At 45.0% G+C, this 22,020-nt stretch overlaps 1 protein-coding gene across 3 annotated transcripts in view; it reads left to right on the forward strand.

Moving 5' to 3' along the window:
- Positions 1 to 22,020, forward strand: part of LOC109866231 (pleckstrin homology domain-containing family G member 1) — a 141,334-nt gene that overhangs the window by 57,659 nt on the left and 61,655 nt on the right. Inside the window, exon 1 of one of the 3 annotated variants that reach the window (XM_031800483.1) lies at positions 7,216 to 7,545. The exons of 1 other annotated variant lie outside the window; for it this stretch is intronic. Coding sequence is in view for 1 of the 2 variants with exons in the window: in XM_031800482.1 (XP_031656342.1) it covers positions 18,373 to 18,382 (10 nt within the window). In the remaining variant the exon portion in view is untranslated. Of the gene's footprint in view, positions 1 to 7,215; positions 7,546 to 17,868; positions 18,383 to 22,020 lie in introns of those variants that run through there. One more of the 3 variants, XM_031800482.1, reaches the window with a different exon arrangement.

The following is a 22,020-nucleotide window of genomic DNA, read 5'->3' on the forward strand; positions in this document are numbered from 1 at the left end:
TAGCAAACACATGGGTTCCCTCTGATGCCCAATTACACATCTATAGTGTGGTGTATTTTAGAGGGACTTAGTACTCCCTATGTACTCCCTTTAAAAACACTTTTTTTATAGAAAATGTCTCAAACTCCTTGTCTGTTATATTCGTGCGTGCATGCTTGGCCTGAAATGGTCGACCACTTCACTTGAAATTTTGCTTACTCATTCAATGACGTTATCTCTCTATACTGCTGTCACACACAATCTAATTCCAAAGTTCATCATAACCTGACATGAGCTCATTCAGTAGAACCAGGAAGTAAACAATGAGACGTGTTAAATGATACCATCACCAGAACAATGCATGAGAATGAAAAGATCCCTGATTAGAGAGAGAATGAAAGGATGGGGTTTCGACTTACTCCTCTGGCGTGACAATGCTACTAAATGGAGATGATTCATGTCCCAGGTGGATGACATCACTTCCTGTTTGATTCCTTAATCTCCAAACATCCGGAGAGGGACAGGAAGGGGTGGGGAGGGGAGGCATTTCCTGTGGAAGTTTGGGGCCGAGTCCGAGGCTTTTATTCGCTCCTCATTACATCTATATTAGGGGTTTGTTTTGACTGGCATCTGATTTTCCACCAATAGCACCTCTAGTGTGCTGCAATATCTCACCTCTCTGACAAACACGTGTGCAGCCAATGACGGTGGGTGTCTTTTGACTCCTACACTCCTAATGCATCTATATTCTCAGATGGTGCACATGTCAGGTAGATCATATGATATAAGTAGTCAAAACATTGTCAATGGATGCACTATCTGCCTCTCAGTAGGTCATTCTAGTATTCCCCTCATAATATGACCCTTGGGGCTTCTCTGTTCCACCACCCAGGAGCAGTCCTTATTGTGTTGTTTAGGCTATATAATCGTCACTCCCCATCTTTGGCATCCTGTGTTGTGCTAATACATTATTCTGGAGCCCAACCATGGACATTGCCCAAGGATATCATAATCACCAGCTAATATCTATTATTCTCCTCATCCTCTTGTAGGTCTGGGGTATTGTGTGTCATATAGGCCTGGCACAATTACCGTATAATTGAGTAACCGTTGATTATGGATGAAGACCGTCTTGAAATTAAAATAGCCAACATAATGTTTTTTTTGGAGGGGGGAGGCATTACAGCTGACTGTAGATGGGACGGCCAGTATTTGTGCCGTGTCCTTTTCTGCGTTAACATGGATTCTTTACAACCTAATAACGCTTTGTTGCTCCTTGCTCAAACAAGCAAGGTGTTGTAGCAAACAAGTCTTTGGTTGCCTAGGCACTGCCCCTTCCCTGCAGTCAGGAGTGGCGTCAGGAGCAGAGGAAAAAATGTGCGTCTTTAAAACTAAACCGTGCTGTTCAAATGATTTATAACGTGTCCGCAGTCATCTGGCTGACCAATAAGTCATCCAAAATTCCATCAACGTCACAGCCCTAGTGTCTTAAACGTATATGTATATATGTTTTTAAAGACAGTGTTTGTACTGAGTCTGTAGGCTGTTGTGTATTGCCTGCGTGTTCTTGTATTGTGTGAGTGTTATTCCCTGCTCTCTGGGTGTGGCAGCCTGGTGATTATACAGGTTAAGATAACAGCTGGTGACCCATATCCTCTCTGCCCACAGAGTATGGATGGCTATGGTGGGATCGCCACAGACGATATGTCAGAGTCAATGGTTAACATTACTTACTGTAGTGTGTGTGTGTGTGTGTGACACATGCATGTGTATACATACAGTGCATGAGTGATTTCCCCAGAAGGATAATTGTCCAGTCCAAGGACTGGCATCCTAACAGTTTCATATTTCTATAAAATGAAAATCCTTCACTGAGAACATGGAAATGAGGAAGGGAACTGGTGTTGGGAACTTGGCTGTGAGTATCTGATCCCAGGCAACCTTGTTGAAGTCAGGAGTGAGGAACGCCGTTGACTCTCAGTGAGGGGACTTTCCTCTGACCTGGCTGTGCACACTGCACTGAGGATTCAGAACAATGAGTCCTACTCACAATGACTATTCACTCAGATATGCAGGTATGTTTATTTGATTTATGTCACCTTTATTTAACCAGGTAGGCCAGTTGGGAAAAGTTCTAATTCACAGCTGCAACCTGTCCAAGATAAAGCGAAGCAGTGCGACAAAAACAACAGAGTTACACATGGAATAAACAAACGTACAGTCAATAACACAGTAGAAAAATCTATGTACAGTGTGTGCAAATATTGTAAGATTGGGGAGGTAAGGCAATAAATAGGCCATAGTGGTCGAAATAATTACAATTTAGCATTAACACTGAAGTGATAGATGTGCAGATGATGTGCAAGTAGAGATACTGGGGTGCAAAAGAGCAAAACAAAATTACAATATTGGGATGAGGTAGTTGGGTGGGCTATTTGCAGATGGGTTGTGTACAGGTGCAGTGATTGGTAAACTGCTCTAACAGCTGATGCTTAAAGTTAGTGAGGGAGATATAAGTCTCCAGTTTCAGTGACTTTTGCAATTCGTTCCAGTCATTGGCAGCAGAGAACTGGAAGGAAAGGCGGCCAAAGGAGGTGTTGGCTTTGGATGGCCAGTGAAATATACCTGCTGGAGCACGTGCTACGGGTGGGTGTTGCTATGGTGATCAGTGAGCTGAGATAAGGCAGGGCTTTACCTAGCAAATACTTATAGATGACCTGGAGCCAGTGGGATTGGCGACGTGTAGCGAGGGCCAGCCAATGAGAGCATACAGTTCGCAGTGGTGGGTAGCATATGGGGCTTTAGTGACAACATGGATGGCACTGTGATTGATAGACTACATCCAATTTGCTGAGTAGAGTTTTGGAGGCTATTTTGTAAATGACATCCCCGAAGTCTAGGTTCGTTAGGATAATCAGTTTTACGAGGGTATGTTTGTTAGCATGAGTGAAGGAGGCTTTGTTGTGAAATAGGAAGCCAATTCTATATTTAATTTTGGATTGGAGATGCTTAATTTGAGTCTGGAAGGAGAATTTACAGTCTAAACAGACACCTAGGTATTGGTATTTGGCCACGTATTCTAAGTCAGAACCGTCCAGAGTAGTGATGCTAGTCGTGCAGGGGGTGCGGGCAGAAATCGGTGGAAGAGCATACAGTTTAGTTTAACTAGCATTTAAGAGCAGTTGGAGGCCACGGAAGGGTTGTATGGCATTGAAATTTAAGTGTCCGACGAAGGGACAAATGTATACAGAATGGTGTTGTCTGCGTAGAGGTGGATCAGAGAATCACCAAGAGCGACATCATTGATGTATACAGAGAAAAGAGTCGGCCTGAGATTCAAACCCTGTGGCACCCCCATAGAGACTGCAAGAGGTCCTGACAACAGGCCCTCCAGTGAAACACTGAACTTTATTTCAGAAGTAGTTGGTGAACCAGGCGAGGCAGTCATTTGAGAAACCAAGGCTATTGAGTCTGCCGATAAGAATGCAGTGATTGACAGAGTCGAAAGACTTGGCCAGGTCGATGAAGATTGCTGCTCAGTACTTTTATCGATGGCGGTTATGATACCGTTTAGGACCTTGAGCGTGGCTGAGGTGCACCCATGACCAGCTCGGAAACATGATTGCATAGTGGAGAAGGTACGGTGGGATTCGAAATGTTCGGTGATCTGTTTTTTAACTTAGCTTTCAAAGATTTTAGATAGATATAGGTCTATAACAGTTTGGGTCTGGAGTGTCTCCCCTTTTGAAGAGGGGGAGGACATCTGCAGCTTTCCAATCTTTGGGGATCTCAGATGATACGAAAGAGGTTGAATAGGTTAACAATAAGGGTTATAACAATTTTGGGCTGATAAATTTAGAAAGAGAGGGTCCAGATTCCTGCCCATCTGATTTGTAGGGATCCAGATTTTGCAGCTCTTTTAGAACATCAGCTATCTAGATTTGGGTGAAGGAAAAGCAGGGTGGGGGGGTTAGCCAGGTGGAAAGTGTGGCCAGCAGTGGAAAAATGCATACTGAAATTCTCGAATATCGTGGATTTATCGGTGTTGACAGTGTTTCCTAAACTAAGTGCAGTGGGCAGCTGGGACGAGGTGCTCTTGTTCTCCTTGGACTTTAGTGTCCCAATACTTTTTGGAAATAGTGCCACATGATGTAAATCTCTGTTAGGAAAGCAAAGGCTAGCATTTTCAAACTGGTTGTGTGTATTGGTTCCTGACTTCCCTGAAAAGTTGCATATCGTGGGGGTTATTTGATGCTAATGCAGAACTTGTGCTAGTCAAGGGCAGTCAAGTCTGGGGTGAACCAAGGGCTCACTATCTGTTCTTAGTTGTACATTTTTTGAATGGGGTTTGCTTATTTAAGATGGTGAGGAAAGCACTTTTAAAGAGCAACCAGGCATCCTCTACTGACAGGATGAGGTCAATATCCTTCCAGGATACCCGGGCCAGGTCGATTTGGAAAGGCCTGCTCGCTGAAGTGTTTTAAGGAGCGTTTGACAGCGGAGCCATTACGGACGCAGGCAATGAGGCAGTGATCGCTGAGATTGGTCAAGTTGGTCAAGATGGTCAAGATGATATCCAACAGGGTGCCCATGGTTATGGATTTTGGGTTGTACCTGGTAGGTTCCATGATAATTTGCTTAGATTGTAGGACGGCTGGGGTGTTAAGCATATCCCAGTTTAGGTCACCTAACAGTACGAACTCTGAAGATAGATGGGGGGGGCAATCAATTCACATATGGTGTCCAGGGCACAGCTGGGGGCTGAAAGGGGTCTATAACAAGTGGCAACCGTGAGAGGCTTATTTCTGGAAAGGTGGCTTTTTAAAAGTAGAACCTTGAACTGTTTGGGCACATTCCTAGTATGACACAACTCTGCAGGCTATCTCTGCAGTAGATTGTCACTCTGCCCCCTTTTGGCAGTTCTATCTTGACAGAAAATGTTGCAGTTGGATGGAAATTTCAGAATTTTTGGTGGCCTTCCTAAGCCAGGATTCAGACACAGCTAGGACATCTGGGTTGGAGTGTGTGTGTGTGTGTGTGTGTGTGTGTGAGAGAGCGTGTGAGAGGGTGCGTGCGGGAGGTAGGGAGAGGGCGCGTGCGGGAGGTAGGGAGAGGGCGCGTGCGGGAGGTAGGGAGAGGGCGCGTGCGGGAGGTAGGGAGAGGGCGCGTGCGGGAGGTAGGGAGGGAGAGGGCGCGTGCGGGAGGTAGGGAGGGAGAGGGCGCGTGTGGGAGGTGGGGAGGGAGCGGGCGCGTGTGGGAGAAGGGGAGGGAGCGGGCGCGTGTGGGAGGTGGGGAGGGAGCGCGTGCGGGGGAGAGAGAGCTTGCGGGATTCCGCGCGCGTGCAGAAGAGGCCGCTGTGTGTGTGTGGGAGCGTGTGGGAGCGTGTGGGAGCGTGTGCGTGTGTGAGGGAGCGCGCGTGTGTGTGAGGGAGAGCGCGTGTGGGGGAGCGTGAGCGCGTGTGTGTGGGGGAGCGCTTGTGTGTGTGGGGGAGCGCTTGTGTGTGTGTGGGGGAGCGCGTGTGTGTGTGTGGGGGAGCGCGTGTGTGTGTGGGGGAGCGCGTGTGTGTGTGAGGGAGCGCGCGTGTGTGTGTGAGGGAGCGCGCGTGTGTGTGTGAGGGAGCGCGTGTGTGTGTGAGGGAGCGCGCGTGTGTGTGTGTGAGGGAGCGCGCGCGTGTGTGTGTGAGGGAGCGCGCGTGTGTGTGAGGGAGCGCGCGTGTGTGTGAGGGAGCGCGCGTGTGTGTGAGGGAGCGCGCGTGTGTGTGGGAGCGCGTGTGTGTGTGTGTGAGGGAGCGCGCGTGTGTGTGTGTGTGAGGGAGCGTGTGAGGGAGCGCGCGTGTGTGTGTGTGAGGGAGCGCGCGTGTGTGTGTGTGAGGGGGCGCGCGTGTGTGTGTGAGGGAGCGCGCGTGTGTGTGTGTGTGAGGGAGCGCGCGTGTGTGTGTGTGTGTGAGGGAGCGAGCTTGTGTGTGTGAGGGAGCGTGCGTGTGTGTGTGAGGGAGCGTGCGTGTGTGTGTGAGGGAGCGTGTGTGTGTGTGAGGGAGCGTGTGTGTGAGGGAGCGCGCGTGTGTGTGTGTGTGTGAGGGAGCGCGCGTGTGTGTGTGAGGGAGCGAGCGTGTGTGTGTGTGAGGGAGCGAGCGTGTGTGTGTGTGTGAGGGAGCGTGTGTGTGTGGGGGAGCGCTTGTGTGTGTGTGTGTGTGTGGGGGAGCGCTTGTGTGTGTGTGGGGGAGCGCTTGTGTGTGTGTGAGGGAGCGCGCGTGTGTGTGTGTGAGGGAGCGCGCGTGTGTGTGTGAGGGAGCGCGCGTGTGTGTGTGAGGGAGCGCGTGTGTGTGTGAGGGAGCGCGTGTGTGTGTGAGGGAGCGCGCGTGTGTGAGGGAGCGCGCGTGTGTGTGTGTGAGGGAGCGCGTGTGTGTGTGTGAGGGAGCGCGCGTGTGTGTGTGTGAGGGAGCGCGCGTGTGTGTGTGTGTGTGTGTGTGAGGGAGCGCGCGTGTGTGTGTGTGTGTGAGGGAGCGCGCGTGTGTGTGAGGGAGCGCGCGTGTGTGTGAGGGAGCGCGCGTGTGTGTGAGGGAGCGCGCGTGTGTGTGTGTGTGAGGGAGCGCGCGTGTGTGAGGGAGCGCGCGTGTGTGAGGGAGCGCGCGTGTGTGAGGGAGCGCGCGTGTGTGAGGGAGCGCGCGTGTGTGAGGGAGCGCGCGTGTGTGAGGGAGCGCGCGTGTGTGAGGGAGCGCGCGTGTGTGAGGGAGCGCGCGTGAGGGAGCGCGCGCGTGTGTGGGCGGGAGCGTGTGTGTGTGGGGGAGCGTGTGTGTGTGGGGGAGCGTGTGTGTGGGAGCTTGTGTGTGTGTGTGTGTGGGAGCTTGTGTGGGAGCGTGTGTGTGTGGGAGCGCGTGTGTGTGAGGGAGCGCGCGTGTGTGAGGGAGCGCGCGTGTGTGAGGGAGCGCGCGTGTGTGAGGGAGCGCGCGTGAGGGAGCGCGCGCGTGTGTGGGCGGGAGCGTGTGTGGGCGGGAGCGTGTGTGTGTGGGGGAGCGTGTGTGTGGGAGCTTGTGTGTGTGTGTGTGTGGGAGCTTGTGTGGGAGCGTGTGTGTGTGGGAGCGCGTGTGTGAGGGAGCGGGAGCGTGTGTGTGTGGGAGGGCGCTCTGTGTGTGTGAGAGGGAGGCCGTGTGTGTTTGTGAGAGAGGGAGAGTGATGGAGAGAGCAAGATAGTGAAAGAGAGGTTTCTCTTGCAGCAGTAATTGGTCAGGATGTGGGCTGGCTGGACGAGCGCTCCCTTCTCTCTCCCCTCCCAGTCGGCTCTGCTCCTTTCTGTTCCGCTCCCATCTGCTCACCTCGCTTCTCTCCCCTCTCTCTTTGAGCTGACTGACCTCATCGAGGTGGAGACCTGTCTTTCCACTGACCATCCCAATATACAGAATAGCTCTCTGCTTTAGAGCATGTACCAGTTTTAGTGTGTGTGTGTGTGTGTGTCTGTGTGAGGCAAAACTTCCCGATGCGTGGAGATGGACCTAAACAGTTAAAGGATACTGGGAAATCAGCGACTGGCTGCCCAAAGGAAAGACTAGCTGTTGGAACAGTCTTAAAGGTGAGGAGGGACTTCCTAACGCTGTTGTTCTGTAATATTGCTATATACTGTACACTTGTACTGTGTGACTATGAATCAGACTTTGTCAGGGAGATTCACAGCAAAGGTCTTTTTGAAAGTGTGTATCAGTTTTAAAGTAGTGAATTTGTAAGGCTGAATCCCCTGCCAGAGTCTCCTTTACATTAACTCTAGACATGGTTTTCCCCTCCAGAGTCTCTTTTAAACATCATTGTGGTGGTTGATGCGCCTGGGCTGCTCTGATCTGAAAGGACTCTGTTCAAGGTTTTAAATTAGCCTGGAGCTTACGGATCCCTTGGATCCCCCTTTAATTAGATGTCAGTCTATTGGTATTATAGCATCTATCCTCTCTTCTGCAGTTAAGGTAAAGGTGTGTGTCTTTGTGTCACTGTCTAGTGTCTACTAGTGTCCAACAGTGTATACATCCTTCTGGTTCTCTGAAGCTTCATGTTTGTGTATATGATCATGTGGGGCTGCAGGTTGGCAGGAAACAGTATCCTATGTTTAGAGTGCTAGGATGTGTGTGTGTGATGGAGGGTTGTTGTAGTATAATGTATTGAGATGTTAGTGGGTTTTTTGTCTTGTTTTATTGAAATGGAATGAAGACGTGTGTCTGGATCTTAATGTTCTAAGCCTTCTATGATTGAAATGTGATTTTGTTTGATGTGGAGGATAATGATGGTTTGATAGGGTTTTGGCCTGTTGTTTTGTCATGTTGAGGTTGTTGTCTGTCAACCCCAGACTCTAGTATCTCACCTTTCGAACACTAGTGTGTGTGCTTGATTGTGGTTGTGTGTGCCCTTATTGTGAGAGGGGTAACTGGGGCATCCAGCCAAACTGCGTCACACACGGAGGAGGACAGAACAACTTGAAAGTACTTTGTCTTTGGATCATATTTAGCCTTGATTTATTTTAACTTCTTACATAATACAACAGTACTGTTTGTTTACATTTTGAGTTTCATAAACTCGAAGTTACCAAGGAAATGTGGATGTTCAATTGAGACGTGTCTGTTCTTCCTATGTCCAGGGGGCTGTGTTTAGTTGTGTTGTAATGGTGGGAATAGAGGGTGGAGGAGAGAGAGTGGAGAGGTGGAGGAGAGGTATGCCCTTTCACAATCTCTTCCTGCTGGACCCTCATCCTGCATTTTTAATCTGAGTACGAACACAGCTTCCTCAGTATGTCCCCTACACACTCACTCACACGCACTCTCACACACATATCTCACACACTACCATGTCCAAATGTAACTGGCAGCCTCCTCTCTTTCTTGCCCCTTTTAAGTTCTGTGCCCCAGTTCATTTCTCCCTCCCTCTCTCATTTCCACTCCTCTTCCGCCTGTAGTGATTTGTTTACTCATTAAGCCGTTTATGTCAATACTAAACACTATACAAGTTACTACCTTTTATAGTATTGGATGTTGTATTTTCTATTGTGGTCAAAGTGCTGCTGTTGTTTCAGTGGCAATGCTGTTCATTGTTGTTGTTTAGTCTCCTATAAGGCAGAAGCTGCTCCTTGTTTTCCTCATGGGTTTTCCAGTTTCTCTGGTCATCCCGAGGGATCCCTGCTCTTATAGGAGCTTTATTCACAGTCTGAATTCTGTCCCCCGGACTCAGACATTCCTGGACTTGTCCCGGCACCCTGGCCAGACTGCTGCACGCTGCTCAGGGAATATGGGAAGCTCATAAGGCAGGAATCTTAGGAAAATAAATTCGACACATTATGGAGGCCACCAGGTGGAGGATAGTGCTTTTTAATTGGTCTGTTGTCAGTGATGTAATTTTTTTATTCACTGCTATTTATATGGACATGAATCGTTCTGAAAACCCATATGAAACTCTTAGGCTGTTAGGCTTTAGTTGAAGTAGTTGAAATTAACTTTGGTATACTGTATCAAACAGTACAGTCAAATATCAAAAGAGAATGTAAGAGGTGAGGTATGCAGAATGAATGATTATGTTGGCTTTCCTACAGTGACATTAGGTGAATGTGGACGAGAAGAACGGAGCTTCCCTCAGATCTATAAGTGATCCATCTCTGGGCTGACAGTGTAACAGGGTCACTCCCACTCTATCTAGCCCTCAGTACTGAACCCCTCCTCCTCTGCTCCCCAAACTGGTTTACTGTAGAAACACACTGGCCTCATTGTGACTGGCACAGCTGGGAAAACGAAGGAGCTGTCAGGTCGTCTGAGGAAGCGCACACACGCTCACTCTGTGCCGACTGCAATAACAACCGCCCCCCTTCCCGTCTATATCCCCCCTCTTGGGACAGATGCTAAAGCGCCGAGGGGGTTGGAACTAGCCACTTTTTTCCTTTCGTGCAGAACTTTTTCATAAAGTTTCGTTTCTCTTGTTTTCAAGCTCTCTGGTCGTGTGTGTGACTGAACCCTTACCCCACTCCAAGTGTCTGTCTGTCTGAGTGCTATGAGAAATAGAGGGCTTTATTGACGCTCTGCTCTCGGTGCCTCTCTTCACTCCCTTCCTCAGGCTCGGGGGTGAGCTGAGCGCCGGACTGTTGCCATGGTGACCACAGCGTTATAGCCTCGATCATCCTGGCAACCACACAAACCCTCAAACCCTAAGTGTGTGTGTGTGCATGTGTTTGTGGGTGCTCTGTGTTAGCCATGGAGAGTGGTGGAGTGAGGCCTTGTGATGGGCTGTTTTCAGAAGAATTGTTTTGCTTCTGAAGAGCTAGAGGGAAAGTGGAGGAGTTGTAAAACGTTATATTAGTGAGGAGGAAACGAGGGTAAGAGAGGCAAGAGCAGCTGGGTTGTAAGGGTGTCAGATAGGACAGGCTGTGACTGACTGTAGGGATTGGTCCTTAATGAACTGTCCAGACTTCGGAGCAGGAGGGCTGGTCAATGGTGTTGTGTATTTGCTTAGCAGGGGGTGCTCGTTATGTGGCAAGGGGAGAAGGCAGTCGGTGTTTGGGGATAGGGGGAGAGGGTGGAGGAAGAGGCCTTCAAGGGTCAGTGGGTCCCCTTAGTACTAGAGGGGTTGTGCTGCTGGAGATGGACTACTTACTGGAGGTTTCCTGAGATGTATTGGGGTGGGGGCTCTAGTTAGAGTTCCCACTGAGAGGGTTCACTAGCGTTGTATGGTAACCTACTGACCAGTGACCAGTAAGCTGCACTGACCAGTAGGGGGTAGGGGAGGGGGGCAGTATTATTGTATGGTCAGTAAAAGGGGGAGGGTTTAGGGGACGCCCTGCTGCTGGGACCAGTACCTCTCCTCTGAAGAAGGGGGACAAATCAAATAGCCGACCTACTCGTGTGTGTGTGTGTGTGTGTGTGTGTGTGTGTGTGTGTGTGTGTGTGTGTGTCCTGACGTGAGCTGAACTGTACGCAGACTAGGTGATCACTCATAAAAATTGAAATTAAATATTTGTAGCCATTTATTAAAATAAACAAATGGTGTTCATTTGGAACATGTGGCAATTACCTTGGCTTATTGAAGAAATATACTTCCTGTTGCATTCCATTCTTGTTTGATGCACAGTGTACCTGTATGTGTGCAAACTTACACTCTCACACTTGTCCCATTACAAACCCATTCTGTGTATATAGGGTGAAAAACTGAACACTAAACACAAGTAGTTACCAGCTATTGATTAGGACTAACGGCTACCAGCTATTGATTAGGACTAACCCTCCTTGTAAAGAGTGTGAGTTAAATCTGTGAAATTTGAGAGAGAATTCATTTTGAGTACATTTCCCGCAATTCTATACATTTTATACTATACAGAGAATTTTGCAGTTTTGAAGAAAGTTTGCTGGAATTCTACACATTTTGCCATGGAGTGGAGAAAATATTTGGCAATTTAACAGATTTCATGCAATTCTACTCATTTTGCCATGGGGAGGAGTTCGGGCTGAGCGATATGACCAAAATCTCATATCCCCGATTATATAGGTAATTTCATATCGCGATAACGATACATATTGCGATATAGCACATTTTCTGTACATTCAATGAATAAATAGTTTATATAAAATGACCATATGTAAAGGTCTATTTCTTATTACATTTTTAATTATACTCAACAAATAAAAAGGTACTTACTCATATTTGATTGTTTCTCCTTTTATTTAGAACCTTTGTACAAATGTTCAATTAAGCATTTAACGAAATATAAAATATGAATGTATAAAATCTAAAAAGGTAAGTAGAAAACATAAAATAAATAGGCCTAAAATGTGAATATGGTCTAAAATATCCAAACCAAACAATGTCTGAGTCAGGGGTTTGTTTTGAGCACCCGACTGTACTTTTTTGGTTCTCACCCGTAGACTCTTTCCGTACTGTTTCACATGATTCAAGCGTAGGTGGTGAAAGGGGTTAGTGGTGTTTGAGCCTGTTATTGGGACCGCCCTGTGGTATATTTTGCAGAGGACGGTTTTCTGGTCCGTGTCCAGACATTTCATATCCATATAATCGATGCGGTGCATGTTAATTTATCATTGAATCACAGCCTACTTCGCCAAACAGATGATTTAACAAGCGCATTTGCGAAAAAAGCACTGTCATTGCACCAATGTGTACCTAACCATAAACATCAACACATTTCTTAAAATCATACACAAGTATATATTTTTAAACCTGCATATTTAGTTAATATTGCCTGCTAACATGAATTTATTTTAACTAGGGAAATTGTGTCACTTCTCTTGCGTTCTGTGCAACAGAGTCAGGGTATATGCAGCAGTTTGGGCCGCCAGGCTCGTTGCGAACTGTGTGAAGACCATTTTATTCCTAACAAAGACAGCCAACTTCGCCAAACAGGGGATGATTAAACAAAAGGTAATTTGCGAAAAAAGCACAATCGTTGCACGAATGTACCTAACCGTAAACATCAATGCCTTTCTTAATATCAATGCACAGAAGTATTTTTTTTAAAACTGTATATTTAGTTAAAAGAAATTAATGTTAGCAGACAATATTAAACTAGGGAAATTGTGTCACTTCTCTTGCGTTCATTGCAAGCAGAGTCAGGTTATATGCAACAGTTTGTGCCGCCTGGCTCTTTGCGAACTAATTTGCCAGAAATGTACGTAATTATGACATAACATTGAAGGTTGTGCAATGTAACAGCAATATTTAGACTTATGGGTGCCACCCTTTAGATAAAATACGGAACTGTTCCGTGTTTCACTGAAAGAATGAACGTTTTGTTTTTAAAATGATATTTTCCGGATTTGACCATATTAATGACCTACGGCTCGTATTTCTTTGTGTTATTGTATTATAATTATGTCTATGATTTGATAGAGCAGTCTGACTGAGCGGTGGTAGGCAGCAGCAGGTTCGTAAGCATTCATTCAAACAGCACTGTCTTGCATTTGCCAGCAGCTCTTCCCTGTGCTTCAAGCATTGCGCTGTTTATGCCCATCTTCAAGCCTATCAACTCCCGAGATTAGGCTGGCAATACTAAAGTACCTATAAGAACATCCAATTGTATGTGAAATACAAATGGTATAGAGAGAAATAGTCCTATAATAACTACAACCTAAAACTTCATACCTGGGAATATTGAAGACTCATGTTTAAAAGGAACCACCAGCTTTCATATATTCTCATGTTCACTGCAAAGGAACTTAAATGTTAGCTTTTTTACATGGCACATATTTCACTTTTACGTTCTTCTCCAACACCTTGTATTTGCATTATTTAAACCAAATTGAACGTGTTTCATTTATTTGAGACTAAATTGATTTTGATGTATTATATTAAGTTTAAGTGTTCATTCAGTATGGTTGTAATTGTCATTATTACAAATATATATATATATATATATGTATGTATGTATGTATGTATGTATATATGTATGTATATATATATATATATATATGAAAATCGGCCGATTTAATTGGTATCGGCTTTTTTTGGGGGGGGGGGGGGGGGGGGGGTCCTCCAATAATCGGTATCGGCGTTGAAAAATCATAATCGGTCGACCTCTAGGTAGAGATACTGGAGTGCAAAAGAGCAAAGAAAATAACATGGGGATGAGGTAGTTGGGTGGGCTATTCACAGATGGGCTGTGTGATCGGTAAACTGCTCTAACAGCTGATGCTTAAAGTTAGTGAGGGAGATATAAGTCTCCAGTTTCAGTGACTTTTGCAATTCGTTCCAGTCACTGGCAGCAGAGAACTGGAAGGAAAGACGGCCAAAGGAGGTGTTGGCTTTGGGAATGACCAGTGAAATATACCTTCTGGAGCATGTGCTACAGGTGGGTGTTGCTATGGTGACCAGTGAGCTGAGATAAGGCAGGGCTTTACCTAGCAAATACTTATAGATGTCCTGGAGCCAGTGGGTTTGGCGACGAATATGTAGCAAGGGCCAGCCAACAAGAGCATACAGGTCGCAGTGGTGAGTAGCATATGGGGCTTTAGTGACAAAATGGATGGCACTGTGATAGAGTACATCCAATATGCTGGGTAGTGTCAGAGGCTATTTTGTTAATGACATTGCCGAAGTCACGGATCGGTAGGATAGTCCGTTTTACGAGGCTATGTTTGGCAGTATGAGTGAAGGAGGCTTTGTTGTGAAATAGGATGCCAATTCTATATTTAATTTTGGATTGGAGATGCTTAATGTGAGTCTGGAAGGAGAATTTACAGTCTAACCAGACACCCAGGTATTTGTATTTGTCCACATATTCTAAGTCAGAACTGTCCAGAGTAGTGATGCTAGAAGGGGCGGGCGGGTGCGTGCAGCAATCGGTTGAAGAGTGTGCATTTAGTTTTAATAGCATTAAAGAGCAGTTGGAGGCCACAGAATGAGTGTTGTATGGCTTTGAAGCTCGTTTGGAGGTTTCTTAACACAGTGTCCAAAGAAGGGCCAGATGTAACAGAATGGTGTCGTCTGTGTAGAGGTGGATTAGAGAATCACCAGCAAGAAGAGCGACATAATTGATATATACAGGGAAAAGAGTCGGCCCGAGAATTGAACCCTGTGGCACCCCCATGGAGACTGCAATTTGACACACTGAACTCTATTTGAGAAGTAGTTGGTGAACCAGGCGAGGCAGTCATTTGAGAAACCAAGGCTATTGAGTCTGCCGATAAGAATGCAGTGATTGACAGAGTCGAAGCCTTGGCCAGGTCGATGAAGACTGCTGCACAGTACTGTCTTTTATCGATGGTGGTTATGATACCGTTTAGGACTTTGGCTGAGGTGCACCCATGACCAGCTCGGAAACCTGATTGCATAGTGGAGTAGGTACGGTGGGATTCGAAATGGTCGGGTATCTGTTAACTTGGCTTTCGAAGACTTTAGAGGCAAGGTAGTATGGAAAAAGGTCTGTGATGAGCATCCTTGGCTGAGACATGAAGACGTGTTTATTTAACTGATGTGTCTCCTGTGCACCAGACTAAATTTTCAGGTCTCAGACAAGTTTGATTAGATGAGTTTATTAGTCATATGCACAGCATCGCACATGCAATTGCAGGATACAGTGAATTTCTTAAGCTCCGCGCTCTAACAGCAGTTACTCATCACACGAGCATGGTCAACGAACCACCTGCTACATTTCACGCCCCTTTGACCTCCTCCTTAAAGAGACCCATCCAAGTCACAGGACCAATGCCTAGGCTTTAGCTCAACAGGTTAACCCAGTCAGTCATGTTATCCTTATAATGACTACCTTTGCCGGAGACTTGAACCTAGACTATGTTTTAAGACAAAATAACACACGTCAAACTAACATGTCTTCAGGTCTCATGCAATGTTCTCATCACGTACAGTGGGGCAAAAAAGTATTTAGTCAGCCACCAATTGTGCAAGTTCTCTCACTTAAAAAGATGAGGCCTGTAATGTTCATCATAGGTACACTTCAACTATGACAGACAAAAAAATCACATTGTAGGATTTTTAATGAATTGATTTGCAAATTATGGTGGAAAATAAGTATTTGGTCAATAACAAAAGTTTCTCAATACTTTGTTATATACCCTTTGTTGGCAATGACAGAGGTCAAACGTTTTCTGTAAGTCTTCATAAGGTTTTGTCACACTGTTGCTAGTATTTTGGCCCATTCCTCCATGCAGATCTCCTCTAGAGCAGTGATGTTTTGGGGCTGTTGCTGGGCAACACGGACTTTCAACTCCCTCCAAAGATTTTCTATGTGGTTGAGATCTGGAGACTGGCTAGGCCACTCCAGGACCTTGAAATGCTTCTTACGAAGCCACTCCTTCTTTGCCTGGGCGGTGTGTTTGGGATCATTGTCATGCTGAAAGACCCAGCCACGTTTCATCTTCAATGCCCTTGCTGATGGAAGGAGGTTTTCACTCAAAATCTCACGATACATGGCCCCATTCATTCTTTCCTTTACACGGATCAGTCAAACACCCCCAAAGCATGATGTTTCCACCCCCATGCTTCACAGTAGGTATGTTGTTCTTTGGATGCAACTCCGCATTCTTTGTCCTCCAAACACGACGAGTTGAGTTTTTACCAAAAAGTTATATTTTGGTTTCATCTGACCATATGACATTCTCCCAATCTTCTTCTGGACCATCCACATGCTCTCTAGCAAACTTCAGACGGCCCTGGACATGTACTGGCTTAAGCAGGGGGACACGTCTGGCACTGCAGCATTTGAGTCCCTGGCGGCGTAGTGTGTTACTGATGGTAGGCTTTGTTACTTTGGTCCCAGCTCTCTGCAGGTCATTAACTAGGTCCCCCCGTGTGGTTCTGGGATTTTTGCTTGTGATCATTTTGACCACACGGGGTGAGATCTTGCGTGGAGCCCCAGATCGAGAGAGATTATCAGTGGTCTTGTATGTCTTCCATTTCCTAATAATTGCTCCCACAGTTGATTTATTCAAACCAAGCTGCTTACCTATTGCAGATTCAGTCTTCCCAGCCTGGTTCAGGTCTACAATTTTGTTTCGGGTGTCCTTTGACAGCTTTTTGGTCTTGGCCATAGTGGAGTTTGGAGTGTGACTGTTTGAGGTTGTGGACAGCTGTCTTTTTATAGTGATAAGTTCAAACAGGTGCCATTAATACAGGTAATGAGTGGAGGACAGAGGAGCCTCTTTAAGAGGCCTGGTTTGAACCCAGTCAGTCACAAGTGCAATATTAAACAGGGAGTGGAAAGACTATCCTTAGAAGGGCTATGAAGGGGCATTTCAACCTATATTCTTATGGGTCCAAATACATATAGTTTTTTGTGACACTCCTTTCTAACGCAGCCTGTGATCATCATAGCGAGGAACGTCCATGCTCCAGAGAGATTTAGCTTTCAGGAAAGGGGGTCATAATTAGAGGTCGACCGATTATGATTTTTCAACACCGATTGGAGGACCAAAAAAATCCGATACCATCGCTCAGTCAGACTGCTCTATCAAATCATAGACTTAATTATAACATAATAAAACACAGAAATACGAGCCTCAGGTTATTAATATGGTCAAATCCGTAAACTATCATTTCGAAAACAAAACGTTAAAAAAAATATTACATTCAAATTCAATATCCTAATACAAATTCTAAATTATGAAATTCAAATACAGTTTCTGTCACTGAAATCGCACCATAGAGGTAGCGGTGTTTCTGTGCTGTAGGCCTACATTGTATGCCCTCCCGATTTTGATAAAAATCATAATGATATCATTCTGCCAGGTAGGTCTACTTTGCAGTCAACATTTATTGGGAAGGTTTGTTGGGAAAGAAATATTCATTCTAACATCGCATGATGATTGCATTGCGAATCGCAAAGTTTCAACCAAGACTTTGGACCAAACTTTTCCAATGCCTGGCCATCATACCCATTGTTGCCTTAGTTGGCATTTACTGGTAAGTTGAAACGTCTTTCCAATCCTACTGATGTTGTTCACTATTCTACTTTGACACATATAAGTTGGGATTAAGAAGTGAGTATACGCAATACCCACTTAAATAAAATATAGCCCCCCCCCTTTGGTACGTGCCCGATTTGATAATTCAACCATGATTACTACAAGTTTATATAGCTGGCTAGACTGGTTAAATTAATCAAAAATAATTTTTCCTGACATGGACTAATTGAGTCACTGTCAGTTACTGACATATCAAGAGAAACTGCTGATACACAACCCCATTTCGAAATTGCACCTTGTATATTCTACTATTCTAACTCTCAACAGAGACAATTGAGACCCCGACTCAGTTCCCCAAAACATTTTGGTGGTCACGGGCCCCCTAGCGGCGAGGGCCCTAAGCGACCGCTAATGTCACTTATACCTGGTGCCGGCCCTGAAGAGGGCACTTACTGTGGAACTCCGGTCCTTGTACTTTGCTGTGGGAGAGAGAGGAGGAGTCAGGGGAGGGGAAAGCCCAGTGGAGAGGGAACAGGGGAGAGCAAAGGCCATTCACTCTGATGCACACACAGAGATACAGACACATACGTGCTACCACTAGAGAAAGAGAAATGTAGGCTGTCTGAAAGAGCGACCGAGAGCCCAATGAGAGACCGTTTTAGCAAGCCAGCAAAGGAGAAAGCGAGAGAAAGCTATACAGAGCATCAGACAGAAAGAATAGGATAGCAAAAGTGGTCAGCTGCTACACCAGTAAGAGGTCTGTCTGTGATAGGTGGCAGAGTGAGTGTGTTGGGAGCAGCGGACTGCACGCTTGCTCCCTGAAGAAGGAAATGTATCGGGCTGACTGAGAGAATGTGAGGTGTGCTGTGGGAATTCTGCTGGTTGCTGGAACTGGGAATACTGCGATCAGAATAGTCTACTCCCTGTGCATATGTGAATTTTCCTGGACGGTTGTTTACTTTCAAACCATTCACTCCTGTTATTTTTGCTAAAGGAAATTCAAAGCCATTATGCCAACTGGTAAGCAGAATTTATTTCAGGTATTTCTAATGTAGACTGTTTTTTGTCCTAGGCCATTTGAGAGCTCAACATCAGTTGGTTTTGTATGGTAAAAAAATGCCTAGATATATATATATATATATATTTTTTTTTTCCTCAGGTGTTTGATCTGCAGTCAAAGGTGCAACAGAGTTTAGATTTCCTTATCTTTCATATAATTATTATTATTATTTGTGGTAAACTGGGGTCCTTGTGGTTAATTGAAAGTCTTTGAAGGTGACTGCCTTGATGGTGTGTCTGGTAGGAATGAGTACTCCTGTTCATGTTTTTATTCACATGGATGTAAGAGCTGGCTCTGTTTTAGTTCCACATCTAATTGTTGCGTCTGGTAAAGGTAATTTGAATGAAACTTGTATTGTGTGCTTTTGTCGTCCTTGTTTGTTTGTTGGTTAGTTGTGTGTTGTATCTAGCCCTCTTATTGCTGTCAGTTGTGGTTGTGTGTTGGCTCCTTTTGTGTGTTGGTGTGATATCTTCTCCCTGCTCACACTGTTGTGTGAAGTATGTGTGACCTCTTTGTCGAATGGTTCTCTCCCCTATGCTGTGAACAGTGTTTTCTAGTTTTCCTGCTGAGGCAGTTGAATGGAACATGTTTGCTTTTTCGCGGGGTTGTTGGTTCTTGTTATTGTTGTTATTCCATTGCAGATTACGAGTGATTATTTCAAATTCACATCATCCTTAGTTCCTCTCCTGTAATTTCTCCCCCACAGACGTTGTTCGTAGGTAGAGCCTATTCTCAATGATTTGAGAGGTGGAGATACAGTTGAAGTCGGAGGTTTACATACACCTTAGCCAAGTACATTTAAACTCAGTTTTTCTAAATTCTTGACATTTAATCCTAGTAATAATTCCCTGTCTTAGGTCAGTTAGGATCACCACTTTATTTTAAGAATGTGAAATGTCAGAATAATAGTAGAGAGGATGATTTATTTCAGCTTTTATTTCTTTCATCACATTCCCAGTGGGTCAGAAGTTTACATGCTACCAAATACTAATTGGGTGTATTGCCTTCAAATTCTTTAACTTGGGCCAAACTTTTTGGGTAGCCTTCCACAAGCTTCACACAATAAGTTGGTGGAATTTTGGCCCATTCCTTCTGACAGAGCTGGTGTAACTGAGTCAGTTTTGTAGGCCTCATTGCTCGCACACGCTTTTTCAGTTCGGCCCACAAATTTTCTATAGGATTGAGGTCAGGGTTTTATGATGGCCACTCCAATACCTTGAGTTTGTTGTCTTTAAGCCATTTTGCCACAACTTTGGAAGTATGCTTGGGGTCATTGTCCATTTGGAAGACCCATTTGCGACCAAGCTTTAACTGATGTCTTGATGTTGCTTCAATATATCCACATAATTTTCCTGCCTCATGATGCCATCTATTTTGTGAAGTGCACCAGTCCCTCCTGCAGCAAAGCACCCCACAACATGATGCTGCCACCCCCGTGCTTCATGGTTGGGATGGTGTTCTTCGGCTTGCGAGCTTCTGCCTTTTTCCTCCAAATAAAACAATGGTCATTTTGGCTGAACAGTTCTATTTTTGTTTCATCAGACCAGAGGACATTTCTCCAAAAAGTACAATCTTTGTCCCCATATGCAGTTGCAAACCGTAGTCTAGCTTTTTTATGGCGGTTTTGGAGCAGTGGCTTCTTCCTTGCTGAGCGGACTTTCAGGTTATGTCGATATAGGACTCGTTTTACTGTGGATATAGATACTTTTGTACCTGTTTCCTCCATCTTCACATGGTCCTTTGCTGTTGTTCTGGGATTGATTTGCACTTTTCGCACCAAGTCAGTTCCTCTCTAGGAGACAGAACGCGTCTCCTTCCTGAGCGGTATGATGGCTGCATGGTCCCATGGTGTTTATACTTGCGTACTATTGTTTATACAGATGAACGTGGTACCTTCAGGCATTTGGAAATTGCTCCCAATGATGAACCGGACTTGTGGAGGTCTACAATTTTTGAGGTCTTGGCTGATTTCTTTTGATTTTCCCATGATGTCAAGCAAAGATGCACTGAGTTTGAAGGTAGGCCTTGAAATACATCCACAGGTACACTTCCAATTGACTCAAATTGTAAATTAGCCTATCAGAAGCTTCTAAAGCCATGACATCATTTTCTGGAATTTTCCAAGCTGTTTATTAAAGGCACAGTCAACTTAGTGTATGTAAACTTCTGACCCACTGGAATTGTGATACAGTGAAATAATCTGTCTAAACAACTGTTGGAAAAATTACTTGTCATGCACAAAGTAGATGTCCTAACCGACTTGCCAAAACTATAGTTTGTTAACCAAACATTTGTTGAGTTGTTGAAAAACAAGTTTTACTGACTCCAAGCGAAGTGTATGTAAACGTCCGACTTCAACTGTATATCTGGTATAGATACTTTCCTGTCAGTCAATGGAAGAAGCTTCTCACCGAGGTTGTTGACAGAAGTTTATACTCAAATAATGTTTTCTGCGTAAAAGTGTCTGTTTGCTAAATTGACATGGAGTTATTTCCATGCAATGTTTCTATGTAGAGTTTATTTTTCGCATGGGCCATGAATGAGCTATGTGAGTGGTGTAGTGCCTGGAGAAGTGTGTACTCTAATTTAGCAAAAACAAAAACCTGTCCGGCGAAGGGAAGGCCAACCCAACCTGTACTCTGCAAGTAGGCTAATAGTAGGCCTACAATTGAAACATACATTAGGCTGTCAGTTAAGTCAGAAATTCAGAGGTTTTTAAAAACACCAAAATTGGGTGTTCCAAGTCCATAACAATGCGTGAACCACATCGGGATGACATGAGGTCTGCGGAAAATGTAAGACATTTTTATTTTTCATGTAGTTTCCCTTTAATTAAACTGTGCTGCAGGCACCTAGCAATGTTGTGTGGTTAGCATTGTTTCTGTAGCGCACATGAGATGGAGTTTGCAAAAGAAATGGACACTGGATTGATGCAAATAATCATGGTATCATTCTGCCAGGTAGGCATAGGCTACTTTGTAGCTTGTGAAGATTTTAATAGAGATGGTTTCTGGGAAAGCCTTTCCATCTACCAGAAGATGGTTAGGTATATTATTAGCATCACTATATTTTTCCTGTTTCTTCATTGAATGAAACCTGGACATTTTACTTCATATTATGAGGCATGTCTTTGCTTCAAAGTAACCTATAGCCAAAATACCACCATAGAAACATGGAGGCATTTATTTTATAAAGACTTTCTTGTATACGCTGTCCTGTTCTTTCATTGTCTGGCAGCCAAAGACGTTATGCTAGTCATATATCAACCCATAATAGTTGATGCATCTTTAGATCTTCCCTCTTTCTAAATTTATAGCAGATATTTCCATCTCTGTCTATGAAACTGCTTGCAACCGCTTGTATGTGCATGGTGTTTTCCTGCAATTGCATTTTGTAACATTTGCGTGAAGGCCACTGGCCGTGTGCCTATTGCTGCCCTTACAATGTGAAGAAATATTAGTTTATCAACATTTTAAGCTAAACATTCTGATCTGTTCCATCAACCTTATTAATTGATACGGCCTATTCCACCACCACACTACTTTCATACGCATTGTGGGGATTAAGAAGTGAGTATATGCAATGCCGTATACTTGTG

Source organism: Oncorhynchus kisutch, linkage group LG21, assembly GCF_002021735.2.
Source record: "Oncorhynchus kisutch isolate 150728-3 linkage group LG21, Okis_V2, whole genome shotgun sequence".
Lineage (NCBI taxonomy): Eukaryota > Metazoa > Chordata > Actinopteri > Salmoniformes > Salmonidae > Oncorhynchus > Oncorhynchus kisutch.